Source organism: Hibiscus syriacus, unplaced genomic scaffold (genome assembly GCF_006381635.1).
Source record: "Hibiscus syriacus cultivar Baekdansim isolate YM2019G1 unplaced genomic scaffold, ASM638163v2 tig00001120_pilon, whole genome shotgun sequence".
In the NCBI taxonomy this organism is placed as follows: domain Eukaryota; kingdom Viridiplantae; phylum Streptophyta; class Magnoliopsida; order Malvales; family Malvaceae; genus Hibiscus; species Hibiscus syriacus.
This window is the reverse complement of record NW_024061845.1, coordinates 346,900-371,791: the sequence shown is the minus strand read 5'-3', so window position 1 is coordinate 371,791 and position 24,892 is coordinate 346,900. Positions and strand designations below refer to the sequence as shown.

The 24,892-nt window shown below is 35.7% G+C and overlaps 3 protein-coding genes across 3 annotated transcripts; 2 read left to right on the top strand and 1 right to left on the bottom strand.

The window, feature by feature from the left end:
• The first annotated feature begins 367 nt into the window (after window positions 1-367).
• On the top strand, window positions 368-1,015 carry LOC120120153 (pentatricopeptide repeat-containing protein At1g62670, mitochondrial-like). Its single transcript, XM_039139859.1, has 2 exons — window positions 368-455; window positions 678-1,015. The coding sequence occupies exons 1-2, from the start codon at window positions 368-370 to the stop codon at window positions 1,013-1,015; spliced, it is 426 nt and encodes a 141-aa protein (XP_038995790.1).
• Window positions 1,016-3,701: 2,686 nt separating this feature from the next.
• LOC120121373 (cell division control protein 48 homolog C-like) lies at window positions 3,702-7,627 on the bottom strand. The gene is given in 10 exon segments (XM_039140741.1): window positions 3,702-3,837; window positions 3,936-4,067; window positions 4,177-4,378; window positions 4,453-4,517; window positions 4,632-4,697; window positions 4,793-4,897; window positions 5,028-5,144; window positions 5,443-5,595; window positions 6,346-6,962; window positions 7,126-7,627. Coding segments are annotated over 10 exon segments (1,878 nt in total). The 5' UTR covers window positions 7,499-7,627; the 3' UTR covers window positions 3,702-3,789.
• Window positions 7,628-22,330: 14,703 nt separating this feature from the next.
• Window positions 22,331-23,774, top strand: LOC120120143 (pentatricopeptide repeat-containing protein At4g11690-like). The gene is made up of 3 exons (XM_039139853.1): window positions 22,331-22,802; window positions 23,189-23,520; window positions 23,649-23,774. Exons 1-3 carry the CDS (start codon window positions 22,331-22,333, stop codon window positions 23,772-23,774), a joined length of 930 nt encoding a protein of 309 aa, XP_038995784.1.
• Window positions 23,775-24,892: the final 1,118 nt, after the last annotated feature.

Genomic DNA, 24,892 nt, shown 5'->3' with positions numbered 1-24,892 from the left:
TGAAATGATGGATAACAATATTTCACCTAATATTGTCGCATATAGTATATTGGTTGATGCGTTTTGCAAGAAAGGGCTTAAGCCTAACGAGAAAGCAAGGCCTTAAGCCTAATGTTGTCACATATACTATATTGGTTGATCCTCATTGCAAGAAGGGAATGGTTTTTGAAGCTAAAGATATTGTTGATAAAATGAGAAAGCAAGGGATTGACCTGATGTTGTCACGTATAATACATTGGTTGATGCACATTGCGAGAAAGGGATGGTTTCTGAAGCTGAAGATATTGTTGATACAATGAGAAAGCAAATCATCGAGCCTAATGTTGTCACGTATAGTATTTTGGTTGATGCACATTGCAAGAAAGGAATGGTTTCTGAAGCTGAAGATATTGTCGACACAATGAGAAAGCAAGACATTGAGCCTAATGTTGTCACGTACAACACTCTTATGCAAGGTATGTGTCAATCAGGGAGAATTTCAGCTGCGATTGAACTTTGAAGAAATATGTTTGCTTTTGGACAAATTCCAAACCTAGTGAGCTGTTCCATTCTGCTGGATGGTTGCTGCAAAAGTGGTAAACTCTAAGAGGCATTGAAAGTTTTTTGAGCAATGCAGAACAGTGGATTTGAGCTCAATATTGTCTCATATAATATCCTAATTGATGGCTTGTGCAAAGCTGGCCATATCAAAGTGGAAAAGGAAGTATTTCGTGAACTCTCAGTCAATGGTTTAAAACCCGATGTTTACACATATGCTGTAATCATTAATGGAAACTGTAAAAAGGGATTGCCAGATGAAGCATACCAATTGTTTAGGAGCATCGAAGATAATGGTTGCTCGCCTGATAGATGCTGTTTTAATGTAATGATCCAAGGGCTTCTTCGAAACAACTCTACGTCAAAGGCAACAGAAGTTCTTGCAGAAATGGTCGGTAAGGGTTTTTCTGCAAATTTATGCACTGCCACCTTATTTGCCGACCTCATATTACGATATGATAAATCAATCTTGATTTGAAATATAGCAAAGATAGTGTAAAGATCGTCAGTTGCATATTGAATCAACTTGTTCATATTGCTGTGGTAAGTTGGAAGTTGTTGGAAACTACAATCTGTTATGTTCAGATAAACACTGGATGGAAATGCAATTTTCAATATATAGATCAATTTCAAGCTGAATGTTCCAACCTCTGCTGGTGCAGCTTCATATCATCAGAGAGTTAGATAATCAAGTGCTTAATGATACTTCAACATGGTGTTTGCAATGCTTCCTTGTATCATAAAATCGTAAGAGTATCAGCATTGTATGGTACGTTTTTAACTTGATTATCTGATAATCTGTAAACCTTAATTATTCCAACCAATGATGTTTGTCAACACAAATGACAGGCACCGAAACAAACCTGATGTATGAAATGATAACACTATAAGTCTTCTTCACGATATTAGAAGTGAGAAATATATATATATATATATATATATATATATATATATATATATATATATATAAACCAACAAATAGAATAAATGGAATTCATTTCCAGGCTTTCATAACAATATAGATGGGGCTGAGGTTTCAGCCATTACCAATTTACCAGTCATGGATGCAGCTGAATATCGGTAAAGCGTAATCCAACTTTCACTTATTGATCTATTCCGCTTCTGGACAAGTTAAATCCTTGAATTCAGAACAACTTTGAGGTAGATAATTGGGTCCTTTTCATTGGCTTGTATAATTTTGTAGTTCAGAAACTCAAAGTTAGAAGGCAAATTAAACTCTCATTCAATTTTTATAACATTTTTCGAGTAACAATCAAACAATGAATAAAAGACCGTTCCTAGATGAGGAAGCAGAGAGGCCTGAACCCCTAAGATTGACGACCAGTAGCATTATTATAATTTCAGACTTTCAGTGACTATGTCCTATCCCAAAGATTGTTTCTTTGAGGACATCTCCAGCCCATCGCTGGAGTGGTATTCATCTCCACTTTGGAGATGATCCTATGCTCCAGTCCATTGTCATTGTTATGCTGGATTGTGGTGTCGGGCTATAGTGCACGCTACAACTGGTGTTGCATTGTAGATGCGTTACATTTTTTTCTTCTGATTTTTGGTTTTTTTAATTTCTTTTGTTATTTTCTTTTTCTTTTCCTTTTCTTTGTTATCTTATTTTATCTTTTATGTTTTTTTTATTGTAATTTCTACACAATAAAAAAAATTAAACATAATATAATAAATTCAAGTAGATTAAACTGCAAGATAGATAAAAATACATTGAAATTAGATAATAAATTCAAGTAGACATGCGATATTATATCGATCTATAATTACATCGACAATGTGAGAAGGTTTTGATTCACCATTGTGTTTTGCTTCGCCATTGTGTTTTACTTCAACACGCTGCCAAAAACGATATTTCGTTTGGTTGTTGCCAACGATCGGATCTTGTGTAATATCAAGATAGACACTGCAGAGGTATCGATCTTCACCTTATTTGAAATTAGTGCGTGACTTTGTCGACATTTTAGAAATGAGAAATGTAAGAATTGTGATTTTTCTGAGTCGTGTTAGAGAAAATGTGATGCCAGTTATTTATAGAAAAAGTTGGTATAAAATTGAATGGTTGAGATATTCTAATTCGGAGAATTAAAATATATAATTATGTAACTTATATTTTTTTGTATTATTATTATTATGAATTGTATTTTTTTTATTTGTATTTTTGTAATGCTTTATTTATGTCTTTTATCTTGATATTTATTAAAAATGTATATGTTTTATTTTATATTTGTAAAATCAATATTATAATAGTTAAATATTGTGAATAAAGTAGAGTTTGTGATAATATAGAGATAGTACTGGAGATGAATTACTGTTTCATCTTTAGAGTAGAGATAAAGATGCTGTAGAGTAGAAATGAGGGCTGGAGATAACCTAAATAACTTTGATAATGGTATGGTACTGTTGGAGATTGTATATGATAGGTATCCTAATATATGTTTATGTTCATTAGAGGTGCGGTTTGAATTTTTCAGAGTATTCAACTTATCTTCCCAACCCCACAGTTGTTTTCTTGGCTTGGATTTTTTTTATATAAAAAAAATTTGCTCCTTAGAATCGTAATAGTCTTTACGCATAGTCTTTACGTATAAAATGATTGTTTTATTTTTATCATTTTAGTTTGTGTACATTTCAATCAATGTTGATTAGATTTTACAGTTTTTTTTTTAAATTGATTTTATTATATTTGTTCTTTTTATTGATTCAATAATTTAATTTTATATATTCGATAAATTTATGGATAAAAATTAATGTTTCTTAGATGGATTTATTTAATATTCTAGAGACCGTTGCTCGTTTCAATAAATCAATAAATCTAATTTGATTTAATATTTTAGAAAACGTCTCTGCTTTTGATGTTAATCTCATTTTGCTACGAATACCTGCTCTCAACCTCTATTTCTCATGTTAATATCCTTGAGTGTGGTGTTAGCATTCTTAATTTTGGTTATGGGAAACCATTGCATGTTTTTGATCATTTATGTTTATCCTCGTTAGAAATAATAAAGCTGCAAAACAAAACAATAGTGATAAGAAAATACATAAATTTAATGTATGGTGACAAAAACCTGTCTTGAAAACAATCCATCCATTCCTGATGGGTTTAATTGTATAATGGATGTCGCACCCATATCGATTAGAATGGCGGCACTTTTGATCATGCACTCTTCAAGTGTAGGATATCAGACATCAATAAAGCTCCAGTTAACGGCATACGTCTTTACCTCATTATCAACCAGCTTTGAAGCTCTCTGATAATACCTTGTAGAACTGTTTTTGCTGTTCCAAGATGATCACAAACAGGTTAATCAACCTCTCTGCTATCAAAGAATCTTTTCATCAGAAGCCATGATGTAGTGACTCAGAGTAAATTATACCTTGTCGGACACTGATGGTGAGATCTTATTCAGTGCATGTTCGAAATGCAACGTCTTGATTGTCCATGAAGCCTCATATATCCCTGTTGAAGTCAGTTTCTCTTCCAGTGCAGCCATGGGTGCTTCATTCATCTGAATATTTTCAACCCCAATGGGATAAAAGTTTCACAATTTTGTTCCAGAATTAAGGTTTAATTACTTCATAGTTCCTAGAATTTCAATGTATAAAAAACAGGTACACCAGTGCAGAAAGATCATCCCCACTTAAATTATCACAAGCCTCCATTTGTCCAATTGCACTCAAATCCACATTGGCATCAATCGGTTTCTTCCTAGCTAGAGCTTTTAAGATCAACCCACGTTCGTCAGGACTGGGAAGAGGTACATAAAGAAGTTTACCAAATCTACCAGGCCGTAAAACAGCACGATCCATCACTTCAGGTCTGCCAAAGCCAAACAGTGTAAAGAAATGATAATCGATGATCTTCATCTGAAAAACCGAAACTACATATTCTACCTATTAGTGGCACCAATAACATAAACACCACGCCGCTGATCCGATCCATCCAACTCAACGAGCAACTGAAAATATGACAGATGCTTCCAAGTCATTATTTGCATTTTGTAATTTTTTATATGGAAAGATAGGAAGTGGTAATCAATTCGCTTAGAGATAGCCATACCAGATTAACTAACCTGGTTCAGAAGTCGTTCAACAACCCCCCCCCCCTCTTTCCCTTGCTTTGTGGTCAAAGCATCCACCTAGATAAGATCAGAAAGACCTCAAAAACACCAAACCTCACAGTAGGAATGTTTTCTCCAGAAAATTTTCTCATTTCTAAATAAAAAAGACAGACCTCATCAAAAAAAAGTATGCATGGAGAACATGTCCTAGCACGGCTGAACAATGTCCGAACTGCCAGCTCACTTTCTCCAACATATTTATTCAAAAGTTCAGGGCCCTAATCAGCAAAGGAACTCATGATCAGTGAAAGCAAAAACATAGGAAAATTAGCTTAATGTATTCTAGACCCAGTTAACACTTAACATCATAACAGACAAAACCAGTTGAAATACATGCTATAAGCTGACCTTGATGTGAATGAAATTGGCTCCAGCCTCATTAGCTACAGCCTTTGCAATCAACGTTTTACCACAGCCTGGTGGTCCATAAAGCAAAAATCCTGTCTCCAAGTCCACTCCAAATTCCTGACATTGTGAATAACACAGGGATTTGAAAATCAATACTATAGTAGCAAGCACACTAACAAAGTAAATATTGCTTATATTATAGTTGCTCTGAGATTTCAAGTCAACTATGTTGGAGGTCATGCATGACATGTTTAACGCATTCTAACCAATTTCTCATGGATGACTTTCTTTCATTTACCACATTAAGAAGGCCCTACAATTATATAATTCTATGTTCAAGGTTTCTCTTCCCTTTTTTTTCTGGATACAGCAAAGAGAAAGATAGAATAAAGAAGTAGAAATAATATATAATTACCACATATTCCTCGGGAAATTTTATGCGCCTGACTATGTAACAGTCAAATTCCTGCCTTAGGAAATCAAGACCACCAACATCCTCCCACTTAACATTTGGAATTGTAGAGAATCCTTCTCTTCGTGATGAGGGCTGAACCATTTTAACTGCTTCCTGCAGCTAAAATATTTTTAAGCAAATACATGAATACAGGGGCATAACTAAAGTTCATATAAAAATTTCTAGCATAAAAAATTTACATATGCATCACAGGCAGAAATATACCAGCTTTGTCTCAAACTAATAGAGCATCAATGGAAGTTCATTAGAACTCTTAATAATGGCAACTATACTATATTTAAGGCATTTGATGTGGCTAAGAAGAAAATCAGGAATAAAACAATAAAATTATGACTGAAATACGAATGTGAAAGATGGAACTCAAGAAAAACTTAGGGTTATTAAAACCTCTAGTTTTCTATTAATTCAAAGAAAATAATAAGGATAATTATTTTGGCCATAAAGCCTACAAATTATTTATATAGGCTTGTTTTCTTGCAAGCAAAGTTTTAATCATAACCCTATATTTAAACCCAAAAGATAAATAATAATCCTAAACCTATATTTAACCCTAAAGATGTCTTATAATCCTAGCTGTCTGTCTATATGTCTACTAATTAATTAATAAGACTAAAATAATAAAATAACATCAAAGTTAAAGCTCATACAACAGCATTGACAACCACTTTTTTTTTTTACTTACAAGTAGGAAAACCGCATTTAGAAATGAAAATACAAATTCATTTCCAAACTAACTTTTATAAATAGCATATAGAACAGAAAGCCACTAAACTAAGCATACACAACAGCTTGCGTTTTGTCTTATAAATAAATGAAACAAACAAAAGTTACACCCTGAATTACCTCAAAATCAGCCATAGTGATTGTTAGTTTTTCCATCTCCTCGGGCAACCAAGGCTGCCTCCACCACTGATCAGCTTGCTCCTCATCAATAGATTCTTTAGAAATAACATGCTTTCTCTGGTCTATGATCCTCTTCATGGCAAGATTACCAGCCTTGTTAGCTAAGGCAGCCAAATCCGCTCCAACAAAACCTGGTGTAGCCCTTGCTATTTTCAAAAGATCAAAAGACCCTTCAAGCCTAAGATTTCGTGTAATCACAGAAAGAATCTCACACCTGACATTTTCATCCGGAACACCAAGAACAATCTCACGATCAAATCGTCCAGACCTCCATAGCGCAGCATCAACAGCATCAGGTCTATTGGTAGCTCCAATCACAAGCACATAACCAGGCTTGGAATCAGAGATCTCTGAACTAGAATCCTTATCATTTGGTTGCACAAGTCTATGAGATTCATCCATACAAGTCATCAACTGTGTGACGATTCTCCGCTCCATCTCCCTCTGCAGATTTTCTCTTTTAGATGCAATGGCATCAATCTAATCAATGAAAACAATTGAAGGAGCAGTCCTATATGCTTTTGAGAAGAGTTCCCTAATATTTTCCTCTGATGCACATAATATATTAAATACGAAACATTACTATCAGAAAACATCTCCGATCACGGTTCATTTATCAAAGTCCATACAACAACTCCATGATAATGCTATGAATTCATGAAGCCTCAATAATCATATTCAGCAGGAAGAGTCAAAGAAAGAAAAACAGAAGATGAATACCTGAGACACCCGAAACCACCTCTGTAGCTGAAATTTTATAGAAAGGAACACCAGTTTCATTGGCAATTGCGTGGGCCAATTTGGTCTTGCCGCAACCAGGTGGGCCATGGAGCAAAATTCCGGCCATTGGCCTAACTCCCAACCATCGTGGCAAATGTGGATGATAAAGAGGCACTATGACTTCCATCATCAACTCCTCCAGTACACCTCCCATCCCACCCAAATCCCTGAACCTCGGCCCCTCTTTCCCATTTACCTCCACAGCATCAGCAGCAGTAGCAGTTGTAACTGAAGCCTTTGCATGTTTCTTTTCAGCTCCTCCTTGATTGATCATTTCAATATTATCCTTATTTTTATTAGTTGCAACCTCCATTTCGATATTTTTTTTCTTCAAACTTCGATTTTGTGTTGTTGGATTGATTGTAAGTGTGCCGTAGCTTTGATTTCGTTAAATCATACTTCGGCTCCTCTTTTTCTCCATAAATAGCATCTTCCGAAGTTGAAACTGTTGAAATTATTAAAATGGTTTTCAAGTTTGGTAACCAACTTTAAAAAAATAGTCTTCAAAGTTTGGTAAATGTTTCTTTGAAAATGATTTTCAAAGTTTGGTAAATGTTTCTTTGAAAATTGTTTTCAAAGTTTGGTAAATGTTTCTTTGAAAAATAGTTTTTCAAAGTTTGGTAGATGTTTGTTGAAAAATGATAATGGGATAATCACAATTAATCCCTAGGCTTTAGGGTATTTACAAGATTAAGTCCTTAAGTTTCAACTATAAATATCCTAGCTCATTTAGTTTCAAAACAATCCCAAAAATCATTTCTTTCTCCCAATACTAGAGAGCTTTCTTGTGAGTAGTGAGTGTTTTGTAAACACCTGTAAATTTTCTCTCTTAGTAAAAGATCTGCAGCAGTCCGGAGACGTAAGCACAATTGACTGAACTCCGTTATCAATTTCGGGTATTATTTTTCCGCTTTTATTTCGTATTCTCACTAATATGACTATAGGGAAATTACTTGTTACTCGTTTATTTCCTAACAACTGGTATCAGAGCTTTTGGTTGTGAATTCTGTCAATTTTTTCGAGGTTACTATTCGGGTTACTATTCACGTGAATAGTGAATAGTAAAATTCAGTCGGCGATACGAGTTTGTCGACGGAGGTGTTCTAATACACGGCGGTTCGCAGAAATTGTCAGAAACGATCCAAACGAAGCCAGATTTGAGTGGGAGCGATGACTGCAGACGAAGGGAATGTGAAAATTGAAAAGTTCGATGGTGCGGACTTTGGATTTTGGAAGATACAAATTGAAGATTTTCTATACCAGAAAAATCTATATCAACCCCTCTTAGGAAAACAACCAGAGGGCATGAAGAATGAAGACTGGGCTCTTCTCGACAGACAAGCCCTCAGAGTTATCCGACTGACGTTATCCCGTAATGTTGCTTTCAACATAGCAAAGGAAAAGACCACGGCAGGTCTTATGACGGCTCTCTCCAGTATGTATGAGAAGCCATCGGCCTCAAACAAAGTTCATTTGATGAGGCGATTATTTAATTTGCGGATGACGGAAGGGGCATCGGTGGCACAACACCTAAATGAACTCAACACAATCACAACCCAGTTAAGTTCAGTGGAAATTGAATTTGATGATGAAGTTCGAGCTTTAATTCTCTTATCATCTTTACCAGACAGTTGGAATGCTACTGTTACAGCAGTCAGCAGTTCGTCGGGAAACAACAAATTAAAATTCGACGATGTTCGGGATTTGGTACTGAGCGAAGAAATTCGACGGAGAGAATCGGGTGAAGCATCAACCTCCTCAGCCTTGCACACAGAGTCCAGAGGGAGAACTTCTGTTGAGTTAATCGATCGACGGAATTAGCCAAGAGGGGGGTGAATTGGCAATTAAAAATTCGGTGGAAGCTTTTGCAGAAAATTGAAAAGATTTGCACAGCGATTTAGAGTGGTTCGACTTTCTCAATCAAAGTCTACGTCCACTACCTTAGCTATCCACACTAAGGATTTTCCAACAAATTCACTAATTTGTTCTTTCTTTTGAGGCCAAAGAGATAACCTTACAATACCCTCAAGAATATACCCCAATTCTTGAGAACACTCTTTTCCCAAAGAGAAGATTATAAATTTGCAAACTTACAAGAAAACCTCACAAGGTAAGATGTTTGCACAATTCTAGAACAAGAAAAGAACACTCAAAGATAATTACAAATGAGCACAAATGGTGTTCTTGAAAGGAAAATGAATATTGAAAGGAAAATTGGCTTGATTTGCACAAACTTGGTGTTTGATGCTTTCTCTCTTGTTTCTCTATAATTTCTTATTGATCAAGGGCTTCAGAACTTGTTTAAATACACCTTGAATCACTTCTGAACGTTGGGGATGATTAGTGAAGATCATATAGCCGTTTAAGTGTGGAAGCAATTAATTTTTCTAGGTGGAGCGTCTCATGCATCGATGCATGATGGATGATGCATCGGTGCATCAGTGTAAAATTCAAATATTTTGACCGTTGGAACACTTGATGCATCGGTGCACCAAGTGTGCATCGATGCATGAAATGCATTCGATGTTTGAAAAATAGCCTGGTGCATCGATGCATGACTTGTGCATCGATGCATCAAATGCATTCGATGTTTTGAAAATATTCAGAGTGCATCGATGCATGGAGAGTGCATCGATGCATGGAGAGTGCATCGGTGCATGGAATGCATTCGATGTTCAATTAATTCATCGATGCATCGATGCATGGACTGATGCATCGGTGCATGCCTTTGATAATTGATTTAAGGCTTGTTTTTGGTTCAAAATACTTTGTGAAAATTGTTTCAAAATAGTTTAAGTACAAATCACAATTTTACACATTTAGTAAGGATTAAAATTGATCTTGAAAAACTTGGAGTAATAATTTGATATTCGGTTAATTGAATCGAATATAAATTTGTAAAATCTTAAAATTCATTTAACTTAATTTGTTATATCGAAATATCAAAAATGTTTTCAACAATCTCCCCCTTTTTGATATAACAAAACATTTAAGTAATTTTAAGATTTGTTTAAGAAATTATTTTTTGAAATCGATTTTGAAAAACTTACTCCCCCTTACTATAGCACATCAAAAACTTACTCCCCCTTACTATAGCACATCTTAAATTTTCTCCCCCTTTTTGTTAAATCAAAAAGACTCTATAAAACGTTAGCCAATTGATTTATTAATAAGCTGCTAAGATCACAATCAAAAGAGAGATTAGCCATTAGTTTTCATAAACAATTCATAATAAATGTGAAATGGCATAATTTGGTCATAAATTTCTAATGATGCAAAATTAATAAACAGAAAGCGTTAAAATATCAAACCAAATATATATAATAAGTTCAAGCATCCTCAAACAAACATCCAACAACTAATCAAGTTCAAAGTACCAAACAAAGCACAAAAATCAAAATCAATCCAAGTTTTAAAAACAAGAAAACATGGCAAGTAAGTCTACTCTATCGGAGGATTGGGAGGAGGATGTTGAGGAACGGGAGGACGGTTTTGGTGAGACCGACTAGAGGATGTCCTAGGGCATTTAGGATTAGTCATGGTAAGGAAAATCGGAAAAGGAATATCACCTTGAAAAATTCGGATTGAGGAGAATGTGGAGATGTTTTGTGCGATTTAATGATTGTAGCAGGTTTGTAGGATATAAAACTTGAAGAATCCGATGTTTTCCCGAAGATTTTGAGCAAAATGGAGATTTTGGAGAGAGAGGGGTCGAATGGCCGTATGTTTTAGTGTTTAGGGTTTGAGAAAAATGAAGAATATGAGGATTTTAAACCTAAAACCCGACGGATGCATCGGTGCATGGTCTTATGCATCGATGCATATTCAAGGCATGCATCGGTGCATCATGGTGATGCATCGATACATATTCAAAGCGATGCATCGATGCATTGTTAAATGCATCGGTGCATGAAGCACAAAAATGTCAAAAATCCGTTTTAAACACTTAAAATGCTAAATAATTTGGCTCTAATGGTAATGGCAACTCATATATCAAAAATTAATTATATTCAATCAATCAAATTAATCTTTAAACATTATTTGAACATAAAATTAATTTTCACTAAGAATCATAAACTCCCCCTAACTAATAGCAAGAATGCAATCAAAAATTATTATTATAAGCATTTTTCAGTATTTATTAAAAGTGCTAAATTATTTTAAACACTAAGTGAAGATAGGTCAGTTAAACCTAATTCTCTTCTAAGTGTCCAAAACTTTTTCTTGTCTAAGGGTTTTGTAAAGATATCCGCTAATTGATGCAAAGTATCAACATATTCTAGAACTACATCTTCCTTAGTGACATGGTCTCTAATGAAGTGATGTCTTATTTCAATGTGCTTAGTTCTAGAGTGTTGGATGGGATTTTTAATGAGACAAATAGCACTAGTATTGTCACACTTGATAGGAATGGTACCTACTTCAATTCCATAATCAAAAAGTTGTTGTTTCATCCATAAAACTTGTGCACAATAACTACCGGCTGAAATGTATTCCACTTCAGTGGTAGATAATACAACACAATTTTGCTTCTTTGAAAACCAAGAAATCAGCATATTTCCAAGGAATTGACAAGTACCGGAGGTGCTTTTCCTATCTAATTTGCATCCTCCATAATCCGCATCAGAAAAGGCATGCAAGCTAAAGCTAGAGTCTCTAGGATACCAAAGTTCTAAACTAGGAGTGTCCTTAAGGTATCTAAAGATTCTCTTAACAGCTAGTAAATGTGATTCCTTAGGACATGATTGAAATCTAGCACATAAGCAAACACTAAACATAATGTCCGGTCTACTTGCAGTTAGATAAAGCAATGAGCCAATCATGGATCTATATAATTTAACATCCACACATTTACCTCCTTCATCTAAGTCAAGCTTTGTAGAAGAGCTCATTGGAGTGGCATAAGGCTTCCCATTTTCCAATCCAAATTTCTTGAGCATATCTTTGACATACTTAGCTTGATTAATGAAGATGTCATCTTTCCTTTGCTTGATTTGGAGTCCCAAGAAATATGAGAGCTCCCCCATCATGCTCATCTCGAACTCACTTTGCATTAGCTTAGAAAATTCTTGGCAAAGAACATCTTAGTAGAACCAAATATTATATCATCACATAAATTTGAACTACTAATAAATCTTTACCTTTTCTCTTTAAAAACAATGTAGTGTCAACCTTTCCTTTTGAAAAACCTTTTCAATTAAAAAATTTGACAATCTTTCATACCAAGCTCTAGGAGCTTGTTTTAAACCATAAAGAGCTTTTGTCAATTTTAAAACATGATCCGGAAAATTTAAATCTTCAAAACCTGGAGGTTGTTCCACGTACACTTCTTCTTTTATAAAACCATTTAAAAATGCACTTTTAACATCCATTTGATATAATTTAAATTCATTGAAACATGCAAATGCTAATAACATTCTAATTGCTTCCATCCTAGCTACGGGAGCGTATGTTTCATCATAGTCTATGCCTTCTTCTTGAGTATAGCCTTGAGCAACAAGTCTAGCCTTGTTCCTCACTATATTACCACTTTCATCAAGTTTATTTCTAAAAACCCATCTAGTACCTACAGTAGATTTATTACTAGGCCTTTCACTAATGTCCATACTTTCTTCTCTAAAATTGATTTAATTCTTCTTGCATAGCCATAATCCAATGTTCATCTTTTAATGCTTCTTTGATGTTCTTAGGCTCTATGCATGAAATAAATGCAACATAATTATAGATATTTCTAAGAGAAGATCGAGTAGTTACCCCTTTTGATGGATCACCTATAATTTCACCATCCTTGACATAGTTGTACTCTCTTGGAAAAGATACTTCCCTTTCTTCAATGGTTGGATTCTCGAGGGGATCATGAGTTTCCTCATCCTTTGTTTCTTCCTTTGATAATGATTCTCCAACTTCATGTCTAACGTCATTTGTATTTATAACACCTACATCATCATTCACACAAGAATCCTTCCTCGGAAGGGAATTATCATCGAAAACAACATGTATAGACTCTTCTACAACTAAAGTTCTTTTATTAAATACACGATAGGCTTTAGAATTTAAGGAATATCCCAGAAAAATTCCTTCATCACTTTTAGCATCAAATTTGCCAAGGTTTTCTTTACCGTTGTTTAAAACAAAACATTTACATCCAAAAGGATGAAAATAACTAATGTTAGGCTTTTATTTTTGAAATTTCGTATGGAGTTTTCTTTAAAATTGGCCTAATCATTACTCGATTTACAACATAACAAGCGGTATTTGTGGCTTCCGCCCAAAAATATTTTGGCAAATTATTTTCACAAAGCATGGTTCTAGCCATTTCTTCTAAAGTTCGATTTTTCCTCTCAACAACTCCATTTTGTTGAGGGGTTCTAGGCGCTGAAAAATTATGACTAATACCATTAGAATTACAAAATTCAATAAATCCAAGATTTTCAAATTCAGTTCCATGATCACTTCTAACACTAGTGATAGAGTAACCTTTTTCATTTTGGATTATTTTTGAAAATGTGATGAAATTTTCTAATGCTTCATCTTTAGTACTTAAGAATATAACCCAAGTGTATCTAGAATAGTCATCTACCAAGACAAATGCATATTGTTTTCCTCCCAAGCTAGTAGTTCTAGTTGGCCCAAAAGATCTAAATGGATCAATTGTAATACTCTACTAGTTGATACTCATTAATAGATTTAAAAGAAACTCGCTTTTGTTTTCCTTTAGCACAAGCATCACAGATTTTATCATTATCAAATTTAAGCTTAGGCAACCCTCTTACTAAGTCTCCTTGAATTAACCGTTGCAAAACACTCATACTAGCATGTCCTAGTCTCCTATGCCATAACCAACTATCATGCTCATCCTTAGCAACTAGGCATAAATTAGTCATATCAATAGAATCTAAATGCACCATGTAAATGTTTCCTATTCTATGACCAACAAGCATAATCCGATTAGATGCAATGTCAATAACTTTACAACCATTAATTTCAAATAAGACATTGAATCCTTTTATCGCATAATTGACTAATACTCAATATATTATGCTTTAATCCATTCACATATAAAACATTCTTAATTTGTATGGAAGAGGTATTACCTATTGTACCAATACCTTCAATGTGACCTTTTGAATTGTCTCCAAAAGTCACTTCTCCTCCATTTTTGGCGTTAAGCTCAATGAACCGGCTTTTGTCTCCGGTCATATATCTTGAGCATCCACTATCAAGGTACCATGAATTTGAATTTGTTTCCCGTGCCTTGTAGTAATGCTCCTTTCCCTACAAACATAGATTAACTTTTGATTTTTGGTACTCAAATTCTTTTGGGTCCATATTCATTAGTTTCCAAAATCCTAGTCCCATTAGGTATCCATTTGTGTAGGATATTTTTATCTTTAGTAGTAATGAGTTCTTTAGGAACCCACATACTTCTAACGATTTTTCCATTAGAGGTTCTTTGGGGACCTCTATGATTGTAGTTTCTAAAACTTTTTCTAACAAAGTTGGATTTTGAATTTCCACCTTTTTCAAAATGTTTTGTTCCAACTTTATCAAAAGAAGTTTTAAGATCATCAATTTTCTTTTGATGATCATCATTGATCTTTGAAACTAAATTTTGCAAATCTAAATTTTTCTTTTCAAACTCTTCTAGTTTGATTTGCAAGTCTTTGATTTTACTTTCAAGATCGTTGATGGTTTTGGATATGAGTTTGTTTTCATTTTTCAATTTTGAAACATCGTTTTTATATTTTAAAAATAATTTCTCATAATCCGAAGCCAACCCATTATATTCCTCTAATAACTCATCATAGGATAAATCATCAAAATCGAATGAGTTAGAGGTTACCTTAGAATCTCCCCCAAATGCCATCAAGCACAACTTAGCTACTTCTTGTTCCTCTTCATCGGAACTTTCTTCATCGCTCCATGTAGCCACATGAGCCTTGTGCTTATTCATTGATTGACCCTTTTTTCTTCAATTGTGGGCAATCATATTTAACATGCCCTGGCTTTTTGCATTCGTAGCAAATGATTGGGTCCTTCTCTTTCGGTTCATTTTTTAGGCCTTCATTTCGTTGAATTTTCTTCCTCGATAAGGTCTCATCATTTTTCTGAACCGTTTGGCAAACAATTTCATTTCCTCGTCATCGTCATCGTTATTCGAATCACTCTCATCTTTTGTGGATTTGAGAGCAACTCCAATGTTTTTCTTCTTCTCCTTCTCCTTTGGTGTCTCGTCAATTTTGTCGAGGTCCACCTCATCTTCGAGCATCATTTCATGAGTGAGGAGTGACCCAATTAGCTCTTCAAGAGTTAAGGACGTTAAGTCCTTAGACTCGATGATTGTCGTCTTCTTTGATTGCCACGATTTTGGGAGGGAGTAGACTAACTTCCTCACAAGCTTTTCATTTGAAATGATCTCTCCATATGATTTGATACCATTGACAATCGTTGAAAATCTATCCTTCATAGCTTTGATATCTTCATTTGGTTTCATCCTGAAATTTTCATAGCTATGCGTTAGAATACTAATTTTAGATTTCTTTACCTCATCGGTACCTTCATGAGTAACTTGAAGTTTGTCCCATATTTCTTTGGCGGTTGTACACGATGAAACTCTTCCGTATTCATCTGGTCCAAGAGCACAAAAAATGATATGGATGACTTTGGAGTTGAGCTGGAACATTCTTGTCTCTCCTTCACTCCACAACCTTGGATGAGTGAGAGGTTTGATATATCATTCTTCTACGGCATTCCATGCTCCTATGTCACTTTCTTGAATGACGTACATCATTCTATTCTTCCAATAGGTATAATTAGCCCCATTGAAGAAAGGAGGCTTGTTGACGGGCATCGAATCGAGACCGGAGTCGTAATTTGAAGTGGAGGCCATTGATGACTTTGTAATCGATGTAACTCTTCCCGAATCGACTCAAGAGGCGATTAAACCTTCAAATGAGTGAGGCTCTGATACCAATTGTTGAGTTAATAGATCGACGGAATTAGCCAAGAGGGGGGTGAATTGGCAATTAAAAATTTGGTGGAAGCTTTTGCAGAAAATTGAAAAGATTTGCACAGCGATTTAGAGTGGTTCGACTTTCTCAATCAAAGTCTACGTCCACTACCTTAGCTATCCACACTATGGATTTTCCAACAAATTCACTAATTTGTTCTTTCTTTTGAGGCCAAAGAGATAACCTTACAATACCCTCAAGAATATACCCCAATTCTTGAGAACACTCTTTTCCCAAAGAGAAGATTACAAATTTGCAAACTTACAAGAAAACCTCACAAGGTAAGATGTTTGCACAATTCTAGAACAAGAAAAGAACACTAAAAGATAATTACAAATGAGCACAAATGGTGTTCTTGAAAGCAAAATGAATATTGAAAGGAAAATTGGCTTGATTTGCACAAACTTGGTGTTTGATGCTTTCTCTCTTGTTTCTCTATAATTTCTTATTGATCAAGGGCTTCAGAACTTGTTTAAATACACCTTGAATCACTTCTAAACGTTGGGGATGCTTAGTGAAGATCATATAGCCGTTTAAGTGTGAAAGCAATTAATTTTTCTAGGTGGAGCGTCTCATGCATCGATGCATAATGGATGATGCATCGGTGCATCAGTGTAAAATTCAAATATTTTGACCATTGGAACACTTGATGCATCGGTGCACCAAGTGTGCATCGATGCATGAAATGCACTCGATGTTTGAAAAATAGCCTGGTGCATCGATGCATGACTTGTGCATCGATGCATCAAATGCATTCGATGTTTTGAAAATATTCAGAGTGCATCGATGCATGGAGAGTGCATCGGTGCATGGAATGCATTCGATGTTCAATTAATTCATCGATGCATCGATGCATGGACTGATGCATCAGTGCATGCATTTGAATAATTGATTTAATGCTTATTTTTGGTTCAAAATACTTTGTGAAAATTGTTTCAAAAATAGTTTAAGTACAAATCACAATTTTACACATTTAGTAAGGATTAAAATTGATCTTGAAAACTTGGAGTAATAATTTGATATTCGGTTAATTAAATCGAATATAAATTTGTAAAATCTTAAAATTCATTTAACTTAATTTGTTATATCGAAATATCAAAAATGTTTTCAACAACTTCAGAAAGAAATTCAAATCGTGGCAGATCGAAATCCAGAAGGGGAAAATCAAGAACAGGAAATAAAGATTTTACCTGTTATAATTGCGGCAAGAAGGGCCACTTCAAAAAAGATTGTCGAGCACCGAAGAAAAATACCGACGCACAGGAATCTGCCAACATGACGGAGGAGACAGGTGATGCTATGATTTTAAGCGTCAGCAGTCCGATTGAATCATGGATTTTGGATTCAGGGGCATCTTTTCACTCCACGTCATGCCAAGAAATCATGGAGAACTATGTCAGTGGTGATTTTGGGAAGGTTCATCTTGCTGATGATGAAACCTTGAAGATCGTCGGAAAAGGAGACATCCGACTAAAGCTGCCAAACCAGACCACCTGGAAGCTGACAGGAGTGAGACATATTCCTGGTCTCAAAAGAAATTTGATTTCTGTAGGACAGCTTGATGGAGAAGGATACAGTACAACCTTTTCAGGCTGTGAATGGAAGATTACCAAAAGAGCACTCGTCAATACTCGTGGTAAGAAGACTGGTACTCTCTATGTAACCTCAAATTTAGAGAATATCATTGTAGTAGCAGATGTTGATGGAAAATCAAACCTATGGCACCAAAGGCTTGGCCATATGAGCAAGAAAGAAATGAAGATACTTCTTTCAAAAGGGAAGCTGCCGGATCTAAAGAATTTAGATGTCGGACTATGCGAGGATTGCATCTTTGGCAAACAAAAGAAAGTCAGTTTTACAAACATTGGCAAAACACCCAAGGCAGAAATGTTAGAATTGGTTCATACTGATGTATGGGGACCATCCCCAGTTCCATCTCTTGCAGGCTCACTATATTATGTCACCTTCATCGATGATTCAACAAGGAAGGTGTGGGTTTATTTTCTGAAGAAGAAATCAGAAGTCTTCGATACCTTCAGAAAATGGAAGGCCGTGGTGGAAAATGAGACTGGTTTAAAAGTCAAGCGATTGAGGTCTGACAATGGAGGAGAGTACAGAGATAGTAGATTTAGAGATTTCTGCGCAAACAATGGGATCAAGATGGAGACAACAGTTCCCATAACACCGCAGCAGAATGTCGTAGCAGAGCGCATGAACAGAACTCTGAATGAACGTGCCAGAAGCATAAGGATACATGACGGATTGCCCAAATTTCTATGGGCTGAAGCTATCAACACTGTAGCTTACCTGATCAACCGTGGGCCCTCAGTTCCTTTGGATGGCGGAATACCAGAGGAAGCTTGGAGCAAGAAAGAAATAAACCTTTCACACTTAAGAGTGTTTGGTTGTATTTCTTATGTACACATAAACTCTGTTGAAAGAAGTAAACTTGATGCCAAGTCAAACAAATGCGTATTTGTTGGTTACGGTAGTGATTAGTTTGGTTATCGGTTTTGGGACTACGAAAATCGGAAGATCATTAGAAGCAGAGACGTAATTTTCAATGAAAATGTGATGTACAAAGACATGTCAACCGCAGAATCAAGTAATACAAAAGCTGAAACAAAGGAATTTGTTGAGTTCGAGGAGATTTCTGGAAATGATGTTCAGATCAGTCCTGAAGCAGTTCAAGAGGAAGAACCAGGCACACCAGAACTGAGACGCTCCTCCAGAATTCCTAAACCAACCCAACGGTATTCTCCTTCTTTGCACTACTTGTTGCTGACTGACAATGGTGAACCAGAGTGCTATGATGAAGCAATGCAAGTGGAGGATTCAGTCAAGTGGGAGTCTTCCATGAAAGATGAGATGGACTCGCTTATGTCAAATCAGACATGGGAATTAGCTGAATTACCACCAGGAAAGAAAGCGCTCCATAACAAGTGGATTTACAGGATCAAAGAAGAGCACGATGGGAGCAAACGCTATAAAGCAAGATTAGTTGTCAAAGGTTTTCAACAAAAAGAAGGTATTGATTACAATGAAATTTTCTCTCCAGTCGTGAAGCTATCTACAATCAGACTGGTGTTGAAAATTGTAGCTGCAGAGAATTTACATCTTGAGCAGTTAGATGTAAAGAAAGCTTTCCTTCATGGTGATTTGGAGAAAGAAATCTATATGAGGCAGCCATAAGGCTTCATAGAGGTAGGCAAGAAAAACCTGGTATGCAGGTTGAATAAGAGCTTGTATGGTTTAAAACAAGCTCCTAGACAGTGGTACAATAAGTTCGATAGTTTCATGAGTAGCAATGGTTTTACCAGATGCCAAGCAGATCATTGTTGCTACATCAAGAGGTTCGATAATAGCTTCATTATCTTATTGTTGTACGTTGATGACATGCTCGTTGCAGGCTCAGACATGCAAAAGATTATAAACTTGAAGCAAAAATTGTCAAAGCAGTTTGCTATGAAGGATCTGGGCGCTGCAAAGCAGATTCTTGGATGAGGATCAAGAGAGACACAAAGTCGGGGACTTTGATATTATCACAGGCTGAGTACATCAACAAAGTACTCTCCAGGTTCAACATGCAAGATGCTAAACTAGTAAGTACACCTTTAGGTGTTCATTTCAGGCTCTCCAAAGAACAGTCACCAAAGACAGAGGAAGAACGTGCACACATGGTGAAGGTGTCGTATGCCTCAGCAATTGGAAGTCTGATGTATGCCATGGTTTGTACCAAACCAGATATTGCTCAAGTAGTGGGAGCTGTTAGCAGGCACATGAATAATCCGGGCAAGGTACACTGGGAAGCAGTCAAATGGATCCTCAAATATCTGCGGGGTACCACAAACAAAACACTTTGTTTCAAAGGTGGAGATACGATATTGACAGGCTATGTAGATGCTGACTTAGCCGGAAAAGTTGACATCAGAAGGAGCACTACAGGGTATGTCTATACTCTATGAGGAACCGCAGTGAGTTGGGTTTCTCAACTACAGAAGATAGTTGCTCTCTCCACAACTGAAGCAGAATATGTCGCTGTTACGGAAGCCAGTAAGGAGATGGTTTGGCTCCAAAGTTTCTTGGAAGAGTTAGGCAAGAAACAAGAAAACAATGTATTGTATTGCGACAGTCAAAGTGTTATACATCTAGCAAAGAATCCGTCTTTTCATTCCAGGACAAAACACATACAATTGCGATATCATTTTATCCGGTCTCTTCTGGAAGATTGGATTTTGAAACTTGAAAAGATCAGTGGAGCTCAAAATCCGGCAGACATGTTGACAAAGCCGGTGACTACAGACAAACTGAAGTTGTGTTCAACTTCAGTTGGCATGCTAGAGTAACAAGACTAGAAAAGCTGTTGCATTAATCGAGGTGTGAAGACAGATTAAAATCAGTCTTCAAGTGGGAGATTGTTGAAATTATTAAAATGGTTTTCAAGTTTAGTAACCAACTTTGAAAAATAGTTTTCAAAGTTTGGTAAATGTTTATTTGAAAATGGTTTTCAAAGTTTGGTAAATGTTTCTTTGAAAAATAGTTTTTTAAAGTTTGGTAGATGTTTGTTGAAAAATGATAATGAGATAATCACAATTAATTCCTAGGCTTTAGGGTATTTATAAGATTAAGTCCTTAAATTTCAACTATAAATATCCTAGATGATTTAGCTTCAAAACAATCCCAAAAATCATTTCTTTCTCTCAATACTAGAGAGCTTTCTTGTGAGTAGTGAGTGTTTTATAAACACCTGTAAATTTTCTCTATTAGTAAAAGATCTGCAGCAATCCGGAGACGTAAGCACAATTGGCTGAACTCCGTTATCAATTTCGGGTATTATTTTTCTGTTTTTATTTCGTATTCTCACTAATCTGACTATAGGTACTTGGTTTATTTTCCAACAGAAACTGCCTCGCCTACTTCTTCCGATGAAGATGATGAGTCCGTTACAGAGCTCGAGCATGAGTCATCGTGCTGAATCCGTCTCATTTCAATGTGCGATTCCTCTAAACGTTGCAACCTTTGCTCAGTGACATTGGTTCTCTTAAGCTTCTTCCGCGAACGCAAAAGCGAAGGCGAGGAAGAAGAAGCTGCAATGTCATGCTCATGTTCGTCACTATCATTATCGAATTTGAAATCAGAATGTGAAGGAGGCGTCTTTTGGGTGTGTTTGGAAGAGGATTGAAGAGCTTGTTGGATGGCCCTGGTTAAAGGTTGTTGCTTGATGCGTTTGTAATCGGGGTAGTTAGTTCGAAGGTGATCGACGATTTCATCGACGGTGGAGTAGGAATGTTGACAAGATTAGAGTCGACGGCTGAGTATACTGTGGTTAAGAACTGAGGAGGAAGCAGCAGGTGAGCGGCCGTCACCCATTCTTCTTCCCATTGTTTTGTTTCTCAGGAGAATCCGGGCGAGGTAAGCTAGAAAAGAAAAGGGAATTAATAAGTTAGTGTAATATTAATTATAGGGTAAAATATTTGATCACTTTGTTTATTTTTTTTAAACAAATGATCATTCGATTTAAAAAAATTAATTCGTACTCATTTTCATTTTGTTTCAATTGTCAATGCTCGAACGATACTTTCCACTCTTCTTTTTCTTCTTCTATTAAAATCCTTGCTACCCACTACAAAGCTTTAAGTAATTCCATGTCTGTAAGGGGAAACCGGAAGAATCATGACCACTTCGATAATATTGTTGAAGCTCTGACTTCGTTTAATAAGATGATTCAGAAATGCCCAAAGCCTTCGATTGTGGAGTTCACTAAATTATTTGGAGCCACTGTTCGAATGAAACATCATGCCACTGTTGTTTCTATGCGTAGCCAGATGGACTTAGTAGTAGTTCCTCACGATGCTTATTCTTTGAGTGTCTTGATTAATTGCTTTTGTTAATTAGGTCAAACTGATTTTAGGTTTTTCGTTTTGGGGAAAATGCTGAAGATAGGTGTTGAACCTACTCCCGTAACTTTGTCCACTTTGATTAATGGACTTCGCAAATAAAGAAAGATATCACAGGCTGCGAGTTTGTTTGATGGAATGGTTGAAAAAGGTATCAACCTCATTTAATTACTTACAGTACAAAACAGGTTGTGTAAGATTGGTGATACCGGTAGAGCTGTTAGATTACTAAGGATGATGGAAACAGATGGTTTCAAACCCGATATTGTAGCATATAACACTGTCATTGATTGTCTTTGTAAGTGTGGGTTGTTAAAGGAGGCTCTCCATCTCTTCTCCGAGGTGAAGGTTAAGGGCAATAGACCAAATATCATTACTTACAATTGCTTAATTCTTGCTATGTTTAATTCGGGCCAGCAGAAGGAGGCAACAAAGCTTTTGAATGAAATGAAGGGTAACAATATTTCACTTAATATTGTCGCATATAATATATTGGTTGATGCGTTTTGCAAGGAGGGGCTTATTTTTGAAGCTGTAGATACTGTTCACACAATGAGAAAGCAAGGGCTTAAGCCTAATGTTGTCACTTATACTATATTGGTTGATGCGTATTGCAAAAAGGGAATGATATTTGAAGCTAAAGATATTGTTGATAAAATGAGAAAGCAAGGCATTGAGCCTGATGTTGTCACGTATGGTATATTGGTTGATGCATATTGCAAGAAAGGGATGGTTTCTGAAGCTGAAGATATTGTCGACACAATCAGAAAGCAAGACATTGAGCCTGATGTTGTCACGTACAACACATTGGTTGATGCACATTGCAAGAAAGGGGTGGTTTCTAAAGCTGAAGATATTGTCGGTACAATGAGAAAGCAAGTCATTGAGCCTAATGTTGTCATGTACAGCACTCTTATGCAAGGTATGTTTCAATTACGGATGATTTCAGCTGCAGGAACTTTGGAGAAAGATGTTGGCTTTTGGACAAGTTCCAGATCTAGTGACCTGTTCCATTCTGCTGGATGGTTGCTGCAGAGGTGGTAAACTCGAAGAGGCATTGAGAGTTTTCCGAGCAATGCAGAACAGTGTGGGTTAATGGCTTGTGCAAAGCTGGCCACATCGAAGTTGCAAAGGAAATATTTCGTGAACTCTCAGTCAATGGTTTAAAACCCGATGTTTACACATATACTGTAATTATTAATGGATTCTATACAGTGGGATTGCCAGATGAAGCATGCCAATTGTTTAGGAGCATGGAAGATAATGGTTGCTCGCCTAATAGCTGCTGTTATAATGTAATGATCCAAGGGCTTCTTCGAAACAGCTATACATCAAAGGCAACAGAAGTTCTTACAGAAATGGTCAGTGAGGGTTTTCTGCAAATTTATGCGCTGCCACCTTATTTCTTGACCTCATATTACGATATGGTAAATCAATTTTGATTTGAAATGTATCAAAGATAGGGTAAAGATCGTCAGTCGCATAAGTGAATCAATTTGTTCATATTGCTGTGATAAGCTAAAAGTTGTTGGAAACTACAATCTGTTATGTTCAGATATACAGTGGGTGGAAATGCAATTTTCAGTATATTGATCAGTTTACTCCTGAATGTTCCAACCTCTGTTGGTGCAGCTTCATATCATCAGAGTTAGATAAGCAAGTGCTTCATATTAGCTGTTGACTGCCACTAGTTTTCTCTGATGCTGATGGCAGTAACGTGGGGGAAGCAAGTCCTTCATTCCCTTTGCGACGTTCACTAGCAGAAAGATCAGGACGGTATTTCCCATAAAAATTAATGTAGTTGAACATCGGCAAAGTGCAATACGTCGTCGAGTTGATATGTTCCGCATGACAAGCTAAATCCTTGAATGCCGAACTAATAGCATTGTTGTAATTTCTTTGACTATATCCTTATCTCACATCCTTAAACCTTTGATAATGGCTCTAGTTATTTTATTTTTTAAAATTATACAAAAGTATTTTGAAAAGATAGAAAGTACCTTAAAATAAATGTTAGGGTAAATCATAAATTTAGTTATTCAGTTAGTGTGTTTCTATTTTGTTAATTCAACTATACGTTTTGTTAATTCAGTCATTAATGTTACAAAAAATATTATTTTAGTCCCACATCGTGAAAAAAGTTATTAATGTATCCTTTTTTTATTAGCATAATAATGAATTTTACGCTTAACATTTATATATCCTATTAATTTATTTACAATAATAATTGAAATTAAATAATATTTTTATTATTTAAAAGTGAATAAATAAAAGTAATCGAAGAGCGTGTTAATTATTTTCATGCAACAAATGGGTGGTAGAGTTCGAATTAATGTCAGAAGTATTGGATAAGCCAATGAGTTGGAAGGTTGGGTTAGGTTAGAGGTTGGATTCTTAGCCTTACAGCTGCACAAACCCAGCCTTCATCATTATTAATTAAGTAGTGCTGATTTTGTTTTTTCTTTAAAGGGAAATGTGACCTCAAAGGAGTGTGGTTATCTAATTTTCCCCATGTTGAAATCATGACAATGTCTTATTTTACGCCAAACTAAAAAAAATCAAACACGCAAACAACGTAAAATAGAATTTCCCATGATATTTAATAAGTTTTATTGTATAAAACTATGTTGAGCATGAAATTTCTATTAATTTTTTTATCGTAAAAAGAAGCAATTGATTATAAAATATATTTAATTTTTATGAATGAAAATTGAACCCTGATTTTATAATTAAAACATAAAGTCAACAACCAGCGTATTACATCTCATTATTAAGTATATATTACAATTTTAGTACATT